Source organism: Malaya genurostris, chromosome 2 (genome assembly GCF_030247185.1).
Source record: "Malaya genurostris strain Urasoe2022 chromosome 2, Malgen_1.1, whole genome shotgun sequence".
Lineage (NCBI taxonomy): Eukaryota > Metazoa > Arthropoda > Insecta > Diptera > Culicidae > Malaya > Malaya genurostris.
The window spans coordinates 342,057,560-342,076,286 of NC_080571.1; the positions used below are offsets into that span (position 1 = coordinate 342,057,560).

The 18,727-nt window shown below is 38.7% G+C and overlaps 1 protein-coding gene across 14 annotated transcripts in view; it reads right to left on the reverse strand.

Moving 5' to 3' along the window:
- LOC131431869 (protein abrupt) overlaps positions 1-18,727 on the reverse strand; it is a 202,859-nt gene that overhangs the window by 90,467 nt on the left and 93,665 nt on the right. For 13 of the 14 annotated variants that reach the window (XM_058597796.1, XM_058597795.1, XM_058597800.1 and 10 more), the window contains one exon: positions 18,509-18,713. In XM_058597796.1, coding sequence (XP_058453779.1) covers positions 18,509-18,713 — 205 coding nt within the window. The remainder of the gene's footprint in view (positions 1-18,508; positions 18,714-18,727) is intronic. The other variant, XM_058597797.1, reaches the window with a different exon arrangement.

Here is an 18,727-nt window from a genome sequence, read left to right on the forward strand (position 1 = left end):
CGGCAGACCCCCTCCCCACCAGCCAAACAAATATGTATATTTTCATACATTTCTTCTTACGTTATAATTATATTTTCGGACAACTGAGGGTTTTTCATTAAAACTATCCCTTCTTCGGCCGGGAAAGGCCGTAAAGGCCCAGGCACCCATAAAGAAGTTGTATGGCCTTTCTGTTTGTTCAGATACGGGATTTTTGATGAAAGGCAAGCTTCTTTCTTACCATCATCAGTCTCAGAACTCGACGGAAGCCAAGACCAAGCCAATGGGAAACACTTCCCAGAGGAACGAGAAAATGAGTAAGTGTGTTTTAAAACACATACCATGTCGGTATAGCTTTCTCGTTCTCGTTCACTCCGGCACACCGGGTTTTTTCTGGGTCTGGGTTTATTTATGAGTTCTTTACTTTTCGGACATCCTCCGCTCCCGGCAACCCCATCATCACCGGATCGGATCGGAACGGAACGGATCGGTAGCAGCAGGCAAGTTTCAAAGTGTCCAGCAAAACTGAAAGCGCCAAGATAAAGTATGGGAAATATGTTTCCATATGCCGAACGTGTGCGCCTTCCAACTAACCCCACACAGACCAGATTGACCAAATTTCTATACAACTTTGAAGAATTGTGTACTGCGTCGTAACCATTTTTCGGAAGGAGCTGGGTTTCGGAAAAGATATACCAAAAAACCGGACACCCGGTGATGCCCACAGTATGTGTTGTCTGAGTACAACTTCTCGGCTTGGATCGGACACCGTATTATTAGATTGGAAGCGGAAAAGGATTAATTTTCCTTTTCACTTTTCAGCAGATGACCTTTGTATCCCATCCCTATCCGCCTGCCAGCAAAATCTTCCGAAACAACTTGAAGAAAATCGCTCAACCAGAATTGACCACAGACACATAAAACTTTACTCTCGGCCTTCGGTAAACAAACGCCGTACGGGATTACTCCGTTTCTCCGTCATCCTGAGCAAATTTCGTAGAAATTAATCTATTCGCTCGGATCGGAATCTTCGCTTTGAAAAATTGTAACTACTTACAGTTTTCTGGGTATTTGGGTTCGAAGACCGCCCCTCCCCCCGCCGGATGAGTGAGCACATGTTTGCAAATTAAAACAAATTAAAATTTGTCTTATTAAAACAAGACAGCCGGTTCCCGGTGCCCTCCGAAATACTCCGAAAGGCTGGGAAAAAGGGTTATTGAGTCTGGTTGGTTGGTTGGTTTCATGTCAGCGTCGGTTCCAGATGTGACGTTTGGGAAGACACTTAGATTCGGACTGCGGACTGCGGTTGGACGGTCCAGTAGTTCGATTAGGGGGTTTGTTATTAGCAGGGAAAGTTTCCGTAAGAAAACTGCCAACTGGGTGCAAACTAATTTAAATTCTAGTTCTGATCAATTAGCCTGCGGACAGAGCGAGGCTGGGGTGGGTGGTTTCAGCATGAGAGAATTTATTTTGATTGGGAATTGTAGAAATTATTGCATCTAATCGTTGCCATGGGGAATGGAATAATATTTGATAATTAATTTTAGCAAATATATCTAGTTTTTTTAAAGCCAGTTTTGTTATATCTCCCTATTTTCTAAGTGATTGAAAACCTACAAACGTTTGTAAATAATTTGATTAGAAGTGAGCTGTAATATGAAAATCCGTGTTCGCGAGGTTGTGACACCAGGTACAGAAAGCACACTAACGAATTCTGACATATAATTTGAATTTATATAGCAAAACAAGAAAATAAATCGGAGTTTAAATAATAGAAATATATAAAATCTTTGATGCATAAGTGATCTACTAGGAACCTAGTTACCACAAAGCCTACAGTGCTTGGAAGATGCGCATGGTTTAGCCTGAGTTGTAGGTTTCCATAGAAATAATTTATATTCGACAAATGGGTTATGTGCAGCTCAGTCCAAGATTTATTGATCTGTCTGAATTGTATGCCTCCATAAAATATTCTTTCCTCCACAATTGGCACATAACAACACCGCAGTGCAAGATTTATTACGCCTAATTAAGAGTGTAATCGTACCGGTAGCAATTACTCCAATTGCTACCGGTACGATTACAGAAGTCAGACGGAAGCCAACTTTGTCAATCCAGGATACCGCTAGTGAAGTTGCGGAAACTGGAAGCCAATAAAAATATACTGTTCATCTTCCTGGGACGTTCCTCAAAGCATGAAATGCTCGTCACACAAGTCAGTTGACAGAAATATTCTTACTGAGCTTCTCAGTCCTAACAAGATGTGACATCAGCTACAAAAAGTACATTAACAAAATTGTTCTCATCTTAAAACAGATCAAATGTTCAAGTAACAAGGAAAAGAAATGTATAAACTCCCTAAAGCATTACCAGAAAGCCTACAGTGCTTGGGAAATGCGCATTGTTCAGTCTGAGTTGTAGGTTTTCATAGAATGAACATTTTTTTTCGACAAAAGATTTATTGCTCTCGACCAGAGAGAATAAATTCCTATTCTTTCCAAAGATCCACTGATTGATTTACAAAATTTATATTTATGTCACATAAATGGAGTGGATTTTTTTCTGCACTAGTAATATGTCATTACGAGCAGTGCTTAAATGTCTGAAAAATACATATTTTATTGGGCTTAAAAGCTATTTAACTGTTAAAGCGATTCAAAGCCCAGTGATCGAATACGTCGTTTATATTCCACGTTAGGACCCAAAAACATATTTATCAAATCAATGAACTAAAATATCGATCATTCTACAATCAGTCGCAAGCCAGCTTTTTCTTGGCTGAACTACGTGCCCCTTGAGTTGGCATTACAAGGATTTTCAAAGAGCCATTGCGAGCAACGCTTTTTCTGAATGATATTTTGATGCACATATTTGGAGTAGACATTTGAATGGAAAGTTTCTTTACAGCTTTTCATTTTTCTAAGCGTTTTTGATTTTAAATATACAGTCTTATTCATTGAAAAATCAGCCCATTTACATCAACCATGGTTTTAAATCTGATTTTCGATTCAACTGATGTCTCTTCCAGTGGTTTAAATGTGTCAATCAAAATATTCCATCATAGCAAGCCTCGATTCCCAGAAATCACACTTCTCATTTCAGAGTGCATAGTTTCGCTCTCAGCACAAAGTCATTATTGCAACCTTTTCCGACCACGTGCCTTAACAATGCGACATTTGGCATCTAGTAGCCCGTATTTTAATTCCGCATTCCTTGCGAGTCGAAGGCAAAGTGTTCGTACACTGAAACAAAATGTTTCGGGTTATCGTGCAAGAAAAAAATCATTAAAATTGTGATTTTATTTCCTTGTATTTTCTTATGGATCCGTGCCATACGTTAGCATTTGTTTTCATTCGATTATTGTACATTGTTCATTATAAAGCAGCATATTTTTTTATATGGCTGCTAGAATTTTAATTGACGTTTTAGGCTTAGTGTAGGCAAGGGAATTTTTTTCAAACGTTTTGTTTCATCACAATCCGAGCAGTTCGATAGGTAAAAAGTGTTTCTCGGATAGTAGAAAATTGCAAGTTCAAGTTCCGTTTGTGAGATTTTTTTCCGTACATTTTCGTTACTGATACTTCAATTATTATTTCACATGAAATGACACCGGTTTTCGATTATCTTTCACTGGACTAGCAATTCGCACCAGCTTCTTTAAACAGAAGTGCACACTTAAAGACTGTCTATTCAACACTGAGGAGAAGTGCGCTTTCCTTTTTGTGCGGTGTTCTCCGACTGAATCCTCAGTGTAGGCATACAACTTACTTCCTATGTTATCACTCTAGTGAAATGCCATCACTGGTGATAATATGTATAGGACAAATGTGTTGTGTTATCAATCGGTGTCATCTCGAGTGAGTCGACGTCAATCAGAACGAAGAATAAGAAGAAGAATACCACAACCGCTCACAGTGAAATCATTACCGCAACGATTATGAGAACTTGCTCTAACAATCTGACATTCCTCCACATCTAGTAGCCTGCGTTTAAGGAGCAAGACACTTGTGCGTAAAAACCAATTCCTACGCTTATTTTCCTGATTTTAATCAATAAATCTTCCATATGGTTGAAAAATAAACAAATCAGTTCATTCTGCTTAGAATTGCAATTCAAGAAAAGCGAAAATCTTAGTTTAAAATACATTCCTATACGGATTTTCTCTTGCAGGAATTATTGCGAAATAAAGTTTCATGTACCTTCTATAAGTAAACCAGCAAATAGAAACCGTTAATTTATCACGCGAAAGACAATCGAAATGGAAGGTGGCCGTAAAACTATTTATTGTTGCGGAAAACTGCATTTTCGACAGAAAATATTTAGTTTTTTTTTTATTTTGTGTAGCGCGATCTTATACAAATGCATTGAAGCAGTGTAGCTAACTTTTTTATTAGGGAATTAAAATTTACATTCATAAAATGTAAGCAATTTTCCAGCAAACATTGGTGAAAATTTGATTTAAACTGATATTTCATCCACAAAGTCAGGCTTAACATTCGTTAGAGAATACATTATTGCTAAAAAAGATCGTTTTCAACTCAAGCCACTTTGATAAACTGGTTGCACTGCATATATAAAGACTGTCCCAGAATGTATGGACGCAACCAAAAACCGCTGCCATTTCGCAATGGATCAGAATCTGTCAATTTTTATGCCTGCGTCCTGTTGTTTACACTCTTTTCTAACCACTTGTGCAGTTGTTTATTCGTTTTCATTAGTTTGTTTCGAAATGCGTGGACTTTCAGCCGAAAAATTGTGTACAAATGGTGCACAGAACGCGGACTGTCACTGAGAAAGATAGTGAGAAAATGGAAGGAGTAAGTGAAACAGCCGTGCGAAATGCAATCAGGAAGTTCGGTGAGGATAACACCTTTGAGAATAAACCAAAAACGGGTCGACAAAAAGGTCCTGCTAAAATGTGATTTTATTTCTATGTATTTTCTTATGGAAAATTGGTTCCATTATTTTCGCCCACGAAGAAACTAAAAAAAAACAAGTTAAAAGTTATATTGGTCGGGTTTCAAATGATTTTCCGCAATGAATAATTTCCATTTCGTTACACTAAAGATTTTCCAAAAAAAGGTGTTAAATTTAACACACTTCAGTTGCTTGTGGCCCTATCGAAAGAAATTAATTTCTTTTTTGCATGAGAAAAATGAAACTGACTCAGGGTAGTTTCAACGAACAAACACTATTCACGAAACTGAGTTAAGTTAGCACTCAACAACTTAGGAGGTGTGAACAAACCCGACATAAGAATCAGGTTCGAAACTGACTCGATTTTCTGATCAATTACGTAGGAACTGGATTTGAAACTGGCTTCAAACAAATGGTTCGACAGCAGTTTTGGGTGGAATCCGGGTTTAGGTTCGGCATCAAGCGAAAACGACTTGAATAACGGAAAGAATGATCAATAATATTGTTTTCAGATTCTCATCGTAGTAGGCCTTGAAAAAAATCTGCATTCTGTAGCTCGATCGATTCGAGTTTTTCATACAAAAGCATCACTCGATCGAATTAGAGAATGCAAATCTTTACATTCGTTCGACAAAATCCGATTTGATCGAAATACAGAATAGGGGTGTCAGCATTACAATTTTCGGAATATTTGGATTTTTCGTTTCGATTGGACATTGGACATTGGTTTTAGGCATTCTTCTTTGTCTTCGCTAGAAATAGATTAAACAATTTTTCTTGCTTGTATTAAAAGATGGATTTTGTGGCCGAATTTTGCTTATTTCAAGCTAATGACCAACGTTTCGTAGGTTTGTTTTTTCTTCTTCAAGATGAAACCTTCGAAAAGAATCATCTAACACAAACATTATTGTTGTCTCTCGGGTAGCTGATTCGAGTGGAACGTTCTTCTTGTTATCTAGAGTTTTTTGCTTGTACTGAGTTGGAAATTGGCAGCGTAAAAATTTAAGTAATCTTTCATGACGATCGATTAACTTATTACTAGCTTCTGGAATGGACCTCCTTCACATCATTGTTTCTCGGATACGGTCAATTATACAAAAAATGGCATCAAAGAAGGAGTTGACGGAAATAGGTTGAGCATTCAATAATAATGTGAAGTTAATTTTTCAAAAACTAGAAAACAAACCGGAATAATTAAATAAAAAAATCTCTGAAACTTTCTTTTCAGTTATTTGATTTTGCAAATTTTTTATTTTGTTTTAAAATAACATTAAAAAAAGAATTTTTTTTTGTGCAAAATTTCAGTAGGTTAATTTCTGCATGATGTTTCACATGTAGGGTAGTTTTATTAACAACTTTCCCGGATACAAGCTCGTGTTCAAGTTGTTCAAGTGTTCGGTGGTAATTTTTTCGCTAATTTTTTTTCCTATAAATTTCGTCAGTTTTATACCAAAATTTAACAAACGTGCTAGTCCGTGACCGACGAATTCAAATATTATCGCGTTAGACCTACAGTAAACGATACTAAAGTTTGGAGAAAATGCACTCCGATGTAAAACGAGTGCCAAAAATTCAATAGCACAAAGCTAGTAGTGCAGTATTTATGCAGTTCCATCATGAGCACGATATAGTAGTTTTCGCAGTACCGCTAAAGTTTCAGGAACTACAAATTTAAAACATCGAAATTGGCAAAACACCATTATGCTCACCAAAAAACAAACGTTCTAATCATCCAGTGCCAGGAAATTGTTATCTTTCAATCTTCCAACAGCCATAGTCAAAATCTGGGATGATATTATCAACAAGCAGCGAATGGCACACATCCAATTGTGTTTTAGCGTGCAGAATTTTTGATGATGGTGAGACCAATGAAAACACACTTTGGTAGTTTGATTTGATAAGCTCCCATTTTCATCGCTTCGGGTGTCAGAGCTAATTACGAACACACACACAGAGAAGTGCATGTAATTGTGCTACTGATTTTTAACCGTTTTTTTAATCTTCTCACAGTCTAGCTCGAATGCACATCATTATCAGATACGCATACGGGTAGAATTGTTTTCAGGACATGTTTCGCCTGTCTAATAGGTGACAATAATTTTGAATCACCGATTCCATTAGTGTCAACTATTGATGGTCCGACATACCGCTGTGTACCGGGCCGATGCTTTTCCCCGGGGGGCGGTGAGACGGTCGGAAAAATCAGGAAAAATGTTGCTGTCAATATTGTATCATTACAGGCGCAATGTGTTGTGCGATTGCCATTAGGGTAATTATTATTGCGCATAGCAAGTTCGGTATGAATTTCCCGGATGTCGGATCGGGTTCGGGAAGGGGGTGGGGGGGCTGAAATAGAGCCTAAATTAGGTGTCAGCCACCAGGATATGAACAGCGAATGTACGTATGTGTGTGTGTGTGTATTTAGCAATCATATCGAGTAAAAAACCGGAACGGAAATTTTCTAATCAAAATAATAATTTTAATTATGTAAATGCTGTCCAAATATTAATCTATACGCGAAAATGGCATTATTAGCCGCCCATGGGAGGAGGAGGAGGGGTGAGACGGAGACGGATATTTCATTGCATTATTACATTATTTCGACCGCACCGCATGCGCTAGCGGAGATTGGGGAAATTCGGGTCAATCAAGGCACTGTTTTCGAATAGCTGATGTGCACAGTCCGAACGCCACAATCCCGTAGGGAGGAAATTTGAGCGGCGCACTGGGAACTGGAGGGTGAACAAGAGCAAGGACCAGAAGGGCCTTCACTATGCGAAAGTTTCGATCCCGTTTTTCCTCGCCGGTGGGTGAGGTCGAGGACACACACATACACACACACAATACAGTCGTGACTGAATGCTGAATATGGCAAAACATTTCATACCGTTATAAGTGATATTATTAAAACACACATTTTAATATCGTTTTCTGTTTAATTTCGGGTGGGTGTAATAAGTGTACGTTTTATGATTTTTAGATTGGAATGCGAGAAGAAGAGAAAGGGGGAGGGGCGACAACGGTATGGAAGTAGAGTAATTAGGCTGCGTCACGACTTGTTATTTTGTCCCAGAAGTTTTCACCCTACTCGTTTGCAACAAAAATGCTACCAGCAAACGTAGTAACAGCCACTATAAATTTATAATTCACCAATCAGAATGATTTTTAAAGTTCATTAATTATATGCCATTTGTGGCAACGATTCGATCAAAATTTGTTTTCCCTGCCAAATGAATTGCAGTTACGCAAGTGAAATTGCTTTATTACACAACTTTCTTACGCCACCGACCGACCGACCGACCGAAAGACCGAAAGGTGGGCGAGAACCCACAAAACCCGTCCGTCTCCGTTCGAACCGATTCGGGCCATCGTGATTGAAAACCAAGGATGGAAAGAAAAAAAAATGCAAAGAAAGTTTTTCGTTTTTTTCTCTTGTCCGCATCTAGCGCACCTCACTTCCGGCACCTACGGTGGTCCTTCCTGGCACTCATGCAACCATCTTTCCACATATCGTAGCGCAGCACCAGCAGCACCATTTTTGAATCGATGGCTAGAAAAGATGGCGCCACATGGAATAAAAATCGAGCGTCTTCCGCATATACGGGAACGACTACCGTTTGTCGCAGGTGGAACCCCTTTTTTCTCTCCGGATTTTCTCGTTGGCGGATGGCCATCAGGAGTCGGATTGATTTTGTATGCAAAATTTTCCTACCCTCGCATTCCACATCCTCTTTATTACAGCAGTGCTTCGTGGTCGGTGGGTGAGAAATAAATAAGCCGGGTACGTGTACAGGAAAATTTACTTCGGTTGTCCATCTTCATTTCTCTCCGGATCGCTAACGGGGTAGTAGGGGTGTGAGTCATCTTGAAGTCGTTCTTTCGCATCCGGTATGGCAGCACGTGATGGATTAGGACGTATTGGACGGGGCAAGGTTTGAGGCTGGTGCCTCGAAAAAATCATTAGTATTGAAATGTGCTTTTCTTGCGGGACGTCACATTACTGGTACTGCTCATCGAGTAAAAATAATAATCAAAAGTTTAACGACGAATAGAAAATAGAAATTATTGAGAAAATATCTAATTGGAATGGTTTTTTATTGTTGAATTCAGTTGGTCCGACAAAGGACCAACTAATCCGTATAACAATTTTTCAAACATTACGGTCACCTTATCAGCCGAAGCCGGTACGTTCGGTAAGCAAAGCCCCTATGTCTTCGTCACCGCATGGACCAGGCAGCAGCGGAAGAGAAATAAGACTCGTTTTTCTTGCAGTTTTCATCTGATAGGAAAGGCGACACAATAAAATAGATTGCTTGATATGTGATATTTGCCATCTACTGGGGTTCATCCTCTATTAGGAATACGCAAAGATGAGCCCTCGCCAGTGTCCAGTAAAAGGGGTTTCTTGTAAAAAAAAAAAGAAAAGAATCCTTTCCGACACGTTTTCCGAAGATAGCCTCAAGCCCGGGCCGAACTCGTCGTCGTATCGCCTTCTGCAAACAAATGCAGAAGTTCGATTTATCTGTATTACCGGGATGATCGTAGCCTATTTACCACTCACGTCTGTTGTCTGGTACGAACAGAAGAAAAAAAAACTGGATTCATTTGTCGGATCGGCACACAAATACAAATGCAATGTGTTCGGACTGGTAATGGTGAAGTGTGAAATGGTTTTCTTTCGATGGATCCCGGGAAGGACAAGAAATTCATGCCTAGTCCAATGTCGAGTTTTTCGTTTAACTAAAGTGAGACAGCTTTTCGATATTTCTAGTGTATTTGCATCCGTTTACTTAGATACAATTTTAGAATTAATAAAAGTGACTGCGTGAGATGAAATCCTAGTCCACAACAACGCACACAGTTCCAAAGTTTATCGCAAAAAACAAAAAAAAAATCACTGGTAATGATTCTAGCTCGGGTCCTGCTCATGTCTCGGTTCTGGTAACAGATTGTTGAATTTTTCTTCTGACAAACTGCTTCCCTGAAATGGTTAAATGGCAGGAAAAACCCTTCATCCTCCATATCAAAGCACCGCTCGCCGCACAAGCCTGTAGCAGAATATCCACCACAACAGCAGAAAATACTGGAAAATTTTCATTCATGAAGAAAATTACCGTTTTCGATTCACCGATCAGTTCCTCTTTCTTTTCACAGGTTCGGTTCAAGTAATGGAATGTACTTTGTAAACTGGAACGCTCAAATTGATCAACAGAAAAAAAATCGATGCATTGTTTACTAAGAAACTATACGTTAATACAATGTAAACAGTTATTTGATAAAAATTCTGTGACAAATTTTGGCACAGTCTGTTTTGGCGAAGCGATTCAAGGCATACGTCTGGGTGGAGAAGCATAAGGATCGCGATAGATCCAAAGAAAATCGCCGGATGAAGCAACTTTTTGATGAGGGTTCCGGTGAAACGTGCCTGGTTGGGAAACTGAACTGATTTTACCGAGAGCAATGTCAAACTGTCCGGTAACAGAGAAAATTTTGGAGTAGTATTCCGAGTTATTGGGAGTTTTATTAGCAGAATACACTGAGGTCTCTTTTTATGCGGGGAATACGTACCCCGTAAAAAAACTGTGTAACTTCGGAAATCCGCATAAAACAAAAACCGCAAAACTAAAGAAATATTGTTTTTTGAAGAATCCATGAAACGTCCAGATTTTTTTTTGAAAAAAATCGACTTGGGATTTGGAAAATTTAAAGATTTCCGATATTGAAAATATGCATGAGATATGGTGTAATAAAAAAAAGTTTTTTTTTTAAATGACAGGTGTTTGGAGAATTAGAGAGTGCGTAATTTCGAAAATCCGCGGAAAAAAACGAAAAATTGAAGAACTTTTTTTAATGCCAAATGTCTTAGAAATGCATGAAATGTCCAGATCTGGTGTAACCAAAAAAAAAAAATAAATAAAATTGCATGTGCAGAGAGCTGACTTAAAAAAATTTCGTTTCATGGATTTCTTAGACAAAACTAGAAAACCAGATAATTTTGAAAATTTGCGTGAAAAAATCGCCCAACTTCGAAAATTTGCGCAAAAAAAAAAGTGTATGCGTGCAGTAAAGGTGCTCCGAATTTATTTATGAAAAATATCTTGGTCTAATTTTACGGAAAGTCTTGCTCCAAATTTTTATCTCGTGAAATTCGAAAGATTTGATGTTCGCTTTCAACATACTGCGCAAAAAAAAACAATATTATCTAATTGGTAAAATTTGTAGAAAGCGTTTCAATTTGAATGTTTATGCGATTTCACAGTTCCCATCGAAAACAAGTTTCTCGGATGAAACCACTTTTTAGAATGAGGGTTCCGTTGAAGCGTGTCTAGTTGGGAAACTGAACCTGATTTTGTCCGGTAACAGTGAATGTTTGGGAGTAGTAGTCATAGTTGTTGGGAGGTCTATAAGCAGAATATGCATCCAGTGAAAGTGCTCCGAATTTACAAACGAAGTCGTATCAAGTTGACTGAGAAAATATTTTTGACCCAATGGAAAATATCTGAATCAATATAGGGAGTAAATTTTTCGGAAAGCCTTGTTCAAATTTTTAGCTCGAGAAACAAAAAAAAAGGTATCTAATTGGTAAAATTTGTAGAAAGCGTTTTTATTAACAGGTTTTCTCGGATGAAGCAATGTTCGCATTGTGGGTTCGGGTGAAGCGTGCCTGGTTAGGAAACGGAATCGATGTTGTCCAATGTACTGTCAAACTGTCCGGTAATAATGAATGTTTGGGAGTACTTTTCAGAGCTATTTGACAGTGTCTATGCTGAATATGGAATATGTCCGAGAGGATATTTTTGACACTATCCTAAATGTCTTGGCCAATATGAGGAGAGCAAATTTGCTGGAAAGTCTAGTTCACAATTTTCAGCAGCTACTACGGAAAACTCAGAAGATTCGGCATTCCTTTTTCAACAGGCTTTTTTGTGATTGGTAAACTTTTTAGGAATTAGCATGCTTATGCGATTTCAAGGCCCTCATCGAAAACAGTTTTCTCGGATAAAGCAATTTTTGCAATGTGGGTTCGGGTGAAACGTGCCTGGTTAGGAAACGGAACCGATATATTGGACAATGTCGGTTCCATTTCCTAACCAGACACGCTTCACCCGAACCCAGTGACAGCGTTGTTTTTCGATTTCGGAAACTAAAGCTACCGAAAAGTACCGTGTTTTGTGTATGCAAATCATTTGACCACCACTTGACTGTGGGATCGGAAGGAGGGAAGTAGATCAAGCCTAAAATAAGGAGCATAATGAACAAATGGATAAGCAATGGATTAGTCATTGTTATGAAAAAAAAAATCCCAATCTTTCTGTGCGAAATGTAGCTCGCGAAGTTTGGTTGGCCAAATCAGACGTACAAAAAGTGAATATGAAGTGAAAAAGGTGCCCAACTGCAAAAAGTTGTGCTGAGATTCTTTGCACAAATTTTTACATTCAAAATTTTTTGTGTCTTGAAAGAACGGTCAAACAAACGTGCTCGAACACTTTTTACTGCTTCCGGGTCTGACATTTCATATCGTAATACGAAGAAACGCAGTTGCCGACCATTTCCGGACAAAGAAGCTATCGAACTTCCCGAAGAAATATTTGATTTGTCAGGCCATATGTAATTGTGGTCGAAAATCAAAAAGTTTCCTTTCTTCCGGCACTTCACTATCAATAAAGATGTGTACACATCACATCATATTCAAAGCTAATAGGCTCAAGTAGCACGTTCCTCTATTTACATAATAATACGTAATAAACGTCGTGAACTATTACTGTTTTTCGGTAAATTGAGAAAAGCCAGAAATAAATTTAAGAAAAATAACTCATTCAAAATTTTTGTTCAACATGTTAATCTTGTTTTATTATCACTAGATTAAGTATTTGCTTCAAAAATTCTCACAGAAACGACGTGAATGGTTTCGAACCGTGTATATTTTGGTTGAAAACAAGTTTCTAGATGGCCTAATACCAAATTTCAAGACAATCGATCCACTAGTGTTTGAATAACAGCTGATCGTGTCAGACGAGTTCTAGTTTTCATCGAGGTATGGAAAAAGACGAACCAGCGCATTATTGCATAAAAAGCAAGGTGAAATTGAATGATTTGCGGTACGGATTGGTCCACCATCCCCCGGTACTATCCAGATCTGGCCCCCAGCGACTATTATCTATTTCCAAACCTGCACTGGATTCTCCAGGGAAAGAAATTTTCGTAGAATGCTGTGGTCATTTCAGAAACGGAAGCCTATTTTGAAGGTCCTGGAGCTATCGTTTTTTTTTTCAAAGGGCCTCAAAATATTGGAGGACCAAGTGGGTCAAGTGTTTCGGCTCTAGATGGAGATTATACTGAAGGATAAAGAAGTTTTCATGCTAAAAAATCGACTTTTTTGTTAGTCCCGGGACTTTATCATTCCATGTAGTAAGAAAAGGATTTTTTTCATATGTTGTAGCCTACTAAAGCTTACTGCACGGTGGGTCAACATGGAAAAATTATAGACAAGCAAATTTTCGAAAATTGTTGGAAGTTTTTTTAAATGTGTTTTTTTATATACTTTTTATCACTGTCAACAAGAGACAGACTAAGATATTGGGGAAAAAATTGATGAAAAGAGTGGCCTGGGGCAGGATTCGAACCCGAAACCTTCTCCGTGGAGATGTTCCATGTTCTTGAAGGCAACCTGACTAGGAATGACGAAACACGTGCATGATACTGTGCACGTACCGGTTGAAGTTCATACTGTAACTACTTCCTTTTGATTTGAGCATCGTGAATCTCGCTTTACTTAATTCTACCATTCGTTTCACTTGCTCTGTTTTCACGTAAGACAGGATAGTTTGACAGTTTTTGTTTTCCTCTATAGAAAGGTAATAGAATTGATGGAAAAAAACGCTCTTGATGGAGATTATACTGGAGTATTCACGGTAAAAAAATGGAAACTAGAAGATATAAAGACAGTCCCAGAAAGTATGGACGCAACCAAAAACCGCTGCCATTTCTCAATGGTCTAGAATCTATCAATTTTTATGGCTGCGTCCTGTTGTTTCCACTCTTCTCCAACCACTTGTGCAGTTGTTTATTCGTTTTCATTAGTTTGTTTCGAAATGCGTGGACTTTCAGCAGAACAACGTCGAAAAATCGTGTACAAATGGTGCACAGAACGCGGACTGTCACTGAGAAAGATAGCAAAAATGGAAGGAGTAAGTGAAAAAGCCGTGCGAAATGCAATCAGGAAGTTCGGTGAGGTTTAACCTTCGAGGATAAACCGAAAACGGGTCGAAAAAAAGGTCCTGCTAACCCTCAGTTGGATAAACGTATACTGAAGGCTTTCAAGCAAAAAAAGAGGTTTCAGTTCGGGATGTAGCCAAAAATGTGGGCACTTCGAAGTCAAATGTTCTTCGTGCTAAAGAACGTTTGAATCTTCGAACCTATAAGAAGCAGAAACAACCAAAACGTAGTCCGAAACAAGAAGCATCGATCAGGCCGAGGGTTCGAAAGCTATACAATACGATTCTTGCTGGAAATTTGAACTGCATAACCAGTCCGAGACATCGATTGAAGTCCAAAAATTTGGTAAGAAAGCTATGGTCTGGCAAGCAATTTGTAGCTGCGGTAAGATTTCGAAACCCTTCATCACCACTGCTTCAATGAACAGCGAAATATACATCAAGGAATGTTTACAAAAACGACTTCTACCCATGATTCGAAGCCACAAGGATCCTGTTGTCTTTTGGCCAGATCTTGCTTCTTGCCACTATTCGAAATCAACGGTAGAATGGTATACTACCAAAAAATGTCACTTTCGTCCCAAAAGACATGAATCCACCAAATTGCCCACAACTTCGACCAATAGAAGAATTTTGGGCATTAACGAAGGCACATCTTAGGAAATATGTCTCGGCAGCCGAAACCATTCAACAGTTCGAAAAAGATTGGGAAAAAGTGTCAAAACTTGTCGCCAAGAAGTCTGTACGGAATTTAATGAGGAACGTTCGCAAGAAGGTGCGCCAGCTAGTCTATAATGGCTAAGTAGCAAATGTTGAGAATAATATTCTATTGCTTGTAGTCTAATATTATCAGTATATCGAATAAAATTTCAATATCTAACACTTGTGAGTTATTTACAGCGAAATCAAAGTGCGTCCATACTTTCTGGGACAGTCTTTAAGCTATTTATTAGAGTTTGATTGCAATGACGAGATAAAACAAAGACAAATCATAAATTGAAATTGATATCTTTTGTGCAGACATTTGATGATGAACACTGAAATAGATTCATAATTTGAAACCAATTTGATCTAATATTCAAGAAAATCATGAAACTTTGTCAGACTTAACGGTGCGTATTGGGCGTTGGAATTCCATGTAAACTTATGAAGTCAACATTTTCAAACTAGATAAGAGAACTATTGAGTTTGGTTGATGAATATTCCTGGAAGCGCGATAATGACTTGCGAAGATATGAATAATGAATGCTCATTGAATTTGTTATTCTAAAACCATAATCTATTAGAATAATATTTTCTATCATCATTTTATTGTAGAAATTTTATTTTATTAGTGAATACAGATATATACAGATTGTTTTTTTACAAAACAATACAGATTTGCTATGAAAATGTCTGCTTAATACTAACCCAAAAAAGACAGCTGTTTAAATTTCATGATACTCTATGCATTAGTTTGTGAATTATTGTTCTAAAAGTGACGAAGTATTGTTATTTTCAGAGCAATGGATAAAAAACAATTACGGGTTTTAATTTTACACTGCTTCTTTATGGGAAAAAATACCGTTTTAGTGAAGCAATAGCTTGAAAAGTGTTAAGGAAACTCCGCTCAATCAGTAATAACAATAAACCGTTGGTTTGCTGACTTCAAACGTGATCGTAGGTCCAAATGAGGCGGTAGCACCAGAAAACATTGAAAAAAGTCGGAATTTTTGCGTCGATATGTGACAATGGATGAAACATGGATTCATCACTTCACTCTGGAATCAAAACTAGAGGATATATGAGGAATTGAGCGTTTCACGTACAATTTTCTCGATGCCAGACTAAGTTTTTACTTGTTTATTCCCGGAAATGTATCAGTTTGACAGATAAAATTCTCACCGATTTAGTAATAAATTTTTACTAAAGTTCTTCGTTATTAATTGATTGGTTCGCCAAAATTTGACAAATCTTCTGGTGAATTAGAATAAAGAAATAAAATTTCAAAGTTTTCAGATCATGTCAGTAAAATAATTTAATGGTTGTGAATTGGATCAATTTTACAATTGTTTCACAATTTATAACCGGTAAAAATAATTACTGAACATCGAAAAAGGAATTTTTTTGCGTACGAGAAACAAAGTTTTTAAGCGAAAGCGAAGCCACAACTCTCTCCAGCTCTTTTTTGACTTGATTTGGCTTCTTGCCACAAGGGACCAGAGCTGAAATGCGTGCCAAAAAACATCCAATCTACCCAAACTCTTTTTGGAATTTCGCCCAATAGCGAACAATTGGGTTCTGGTTTATGCGTCAACTCATCGAATCAAATGGTACCGATGATTTCAAGAGAAGATTGAGTGTATGAATTTTCGTTGCTTCTATTATTGAGGTGTCCGAATTTAAACACGATGGACGGACTTTAGTTCCAAGTTTAAAACTAAAATTGTAATAGCAGACAATTTAACGGTCTTCCAGTAAAAAAAGAAGCAGAGTAGAAGAAAAAAAAACCCATTCGACTGAGCTTATTACGTTTCAATCTATCAGTCTATCGGACACACACAAACCGATCCATTCTAGCGCCTTTCCTGCTGCTACTGTGAAAAGCTAAAATTCACCGATAAGAAAGGGAAACATTCAATCTTGGTCCGAAATGAAAATGTAGATAGCCTACCAAAAATATAAAAAAAAAACAGTCCAATCCTAGTGCCTTCGGAAGGAAAGGGCGCGGTCTTCATACACGTTTTCAAATCCTTTCCGGCTTTCCATTCCATTTTTTTTTGCAACTATCTCGTTCTTTTTCCGTCCAATCTTGCCACGCATTTTAACAAGAAAACGGACCGAACGGGCGTTCAAAAAAAAAAATCTTCACATAAAATTAAATGTATGTTGTTTATATAACACTCCTTTTTGCCGGCTGCTGCCTGGGCATTGCCGGTTCCACCGGGGAAGGGGACGTCAAATCAAACCGATTTTCAATTCTGGTCCAGTTCCTCCCGGTTGCAAAAAGGGCGGCCGAACCGAAAGTCTCTGTCGGTCGGTCGGTCATACGAAAAATAAAAGAAAGCATCAACAAACAATGGCATCTTTTCGGTCTTGGCTTTTCTTGGCAAACCACACCGAGTTTAACTCGGTGAGAAATTGCGAGAATTTCTGGTGGTGGGGACGCATCATCATTATCATCATCGATGGACCTAAATCTATGAAGATTCTTTTCATTCTTCTGCTCGCTATCCTTCTTATCGTACGGCAAAAGCTACGAGTCTGCTACCGTTTTTTTTTGTTGTTGATAGCTCTTCCACTCAAGAGGAGGAGGAGGTTGGGAAATGCTTGGAAAAACACTCTCAACACATTCTTCTGACTTGATTTGGAGAAGCGTCCGGAGGAGACGGATGGTGGTCGAAGGATGGAGGTTACATTTTTTATGCTTTCATGCTCACTAGCCGAGAGAGAGAGAGAAAAGAAAGGCCGCGATCATAACACACAAGAAAAATGAGGCATCGATGTGTCCCGCTTCCTTTCGGTTGTGTGATGGAAAGATGCTGAAGGACGCGGGCGATGATTTTTCTTTAAAATGAAAGTGGCCAGTTCCCCAGTCAGCGTCGTCGTCGACGTCCGGCTGCTTACTTTCCGGGCAGGGGGGGGGGGGGCGGATGAAAATAGGAAGTGATGTTTATTTTTCTTTCCACTTTGTTACGCGCCGAGTCCGCGCGAGGATTCGTTCGCACTTTTGCCCCCTTTTTTCTTTTGTTGGTTCCGCTGTTTTTTCTGTTCGTCCGTCCGTCCGTCTGTCGGAGGGTGTCGGTTGAATTAAGTTATTTTTCGTCTTACTTAGGACTGGCCGTTTTTTACGAGTGCCAAATTAAGTTCATCGCCTAATGAGGGATTATATGCGGTATTCTCAAGACTGAGCCGTTACTGGCTTTCTTCCGTGGTGGTTGGGTTCATGTTCATGTTCTTGCTTAGTCACGAGGGAGAGGGAAAGTGCCGTCTCGCAGGAGGTCGGAATTCCGGTAATTTAAGGTCATAATTTAGGAAGGAAGCCAGCATTTCGGCTGTAACTGTGTAACAAGCTGGCGTCAAAGTTCCCGTAGTCAACGTTGTTGTTTTTTTCTTTGCGTTATCAACCATTCGTTTTTCGGATAATTTCCTAGTGGCACTTCAAATCAAAAATCTGCCTACATAAGTCATTTACGCGATTGGTTCTAATTTAGGTTGTTCAAAATTTAATTTTTACCAAAACAAACAAAAATCCAAACCAAGGGCAAACAACAATTGATATTAGTTTCAAGACGAACTAAAAACAAAAAAACGGGATGTAAAACAAAATCTCAAACTAGCTACGGTTATTAGTTTCGTAAATAGGATCCAAAAAAGAACTAAATTAAAAAAACGACTCAGAGCACATCTGGACTTACCGAAGTTGTCTCCGTGCATGCCGGATGGGCCGGGTATCAAACCGGGGATACCTTGCAGACCCAGAAACGGGAACGAGGGTCTCGTGTGTTCGACATTGCCGTTCATACCTTCGATGTCATCACCGTGGTCGGAGGCAGCCGTATCACTACTGTTGGAATCTTCTCCGCTGGCAACCGCTTGCAGTGACAGTAGATCGGGATGCTTCTGTTGGAAAACCG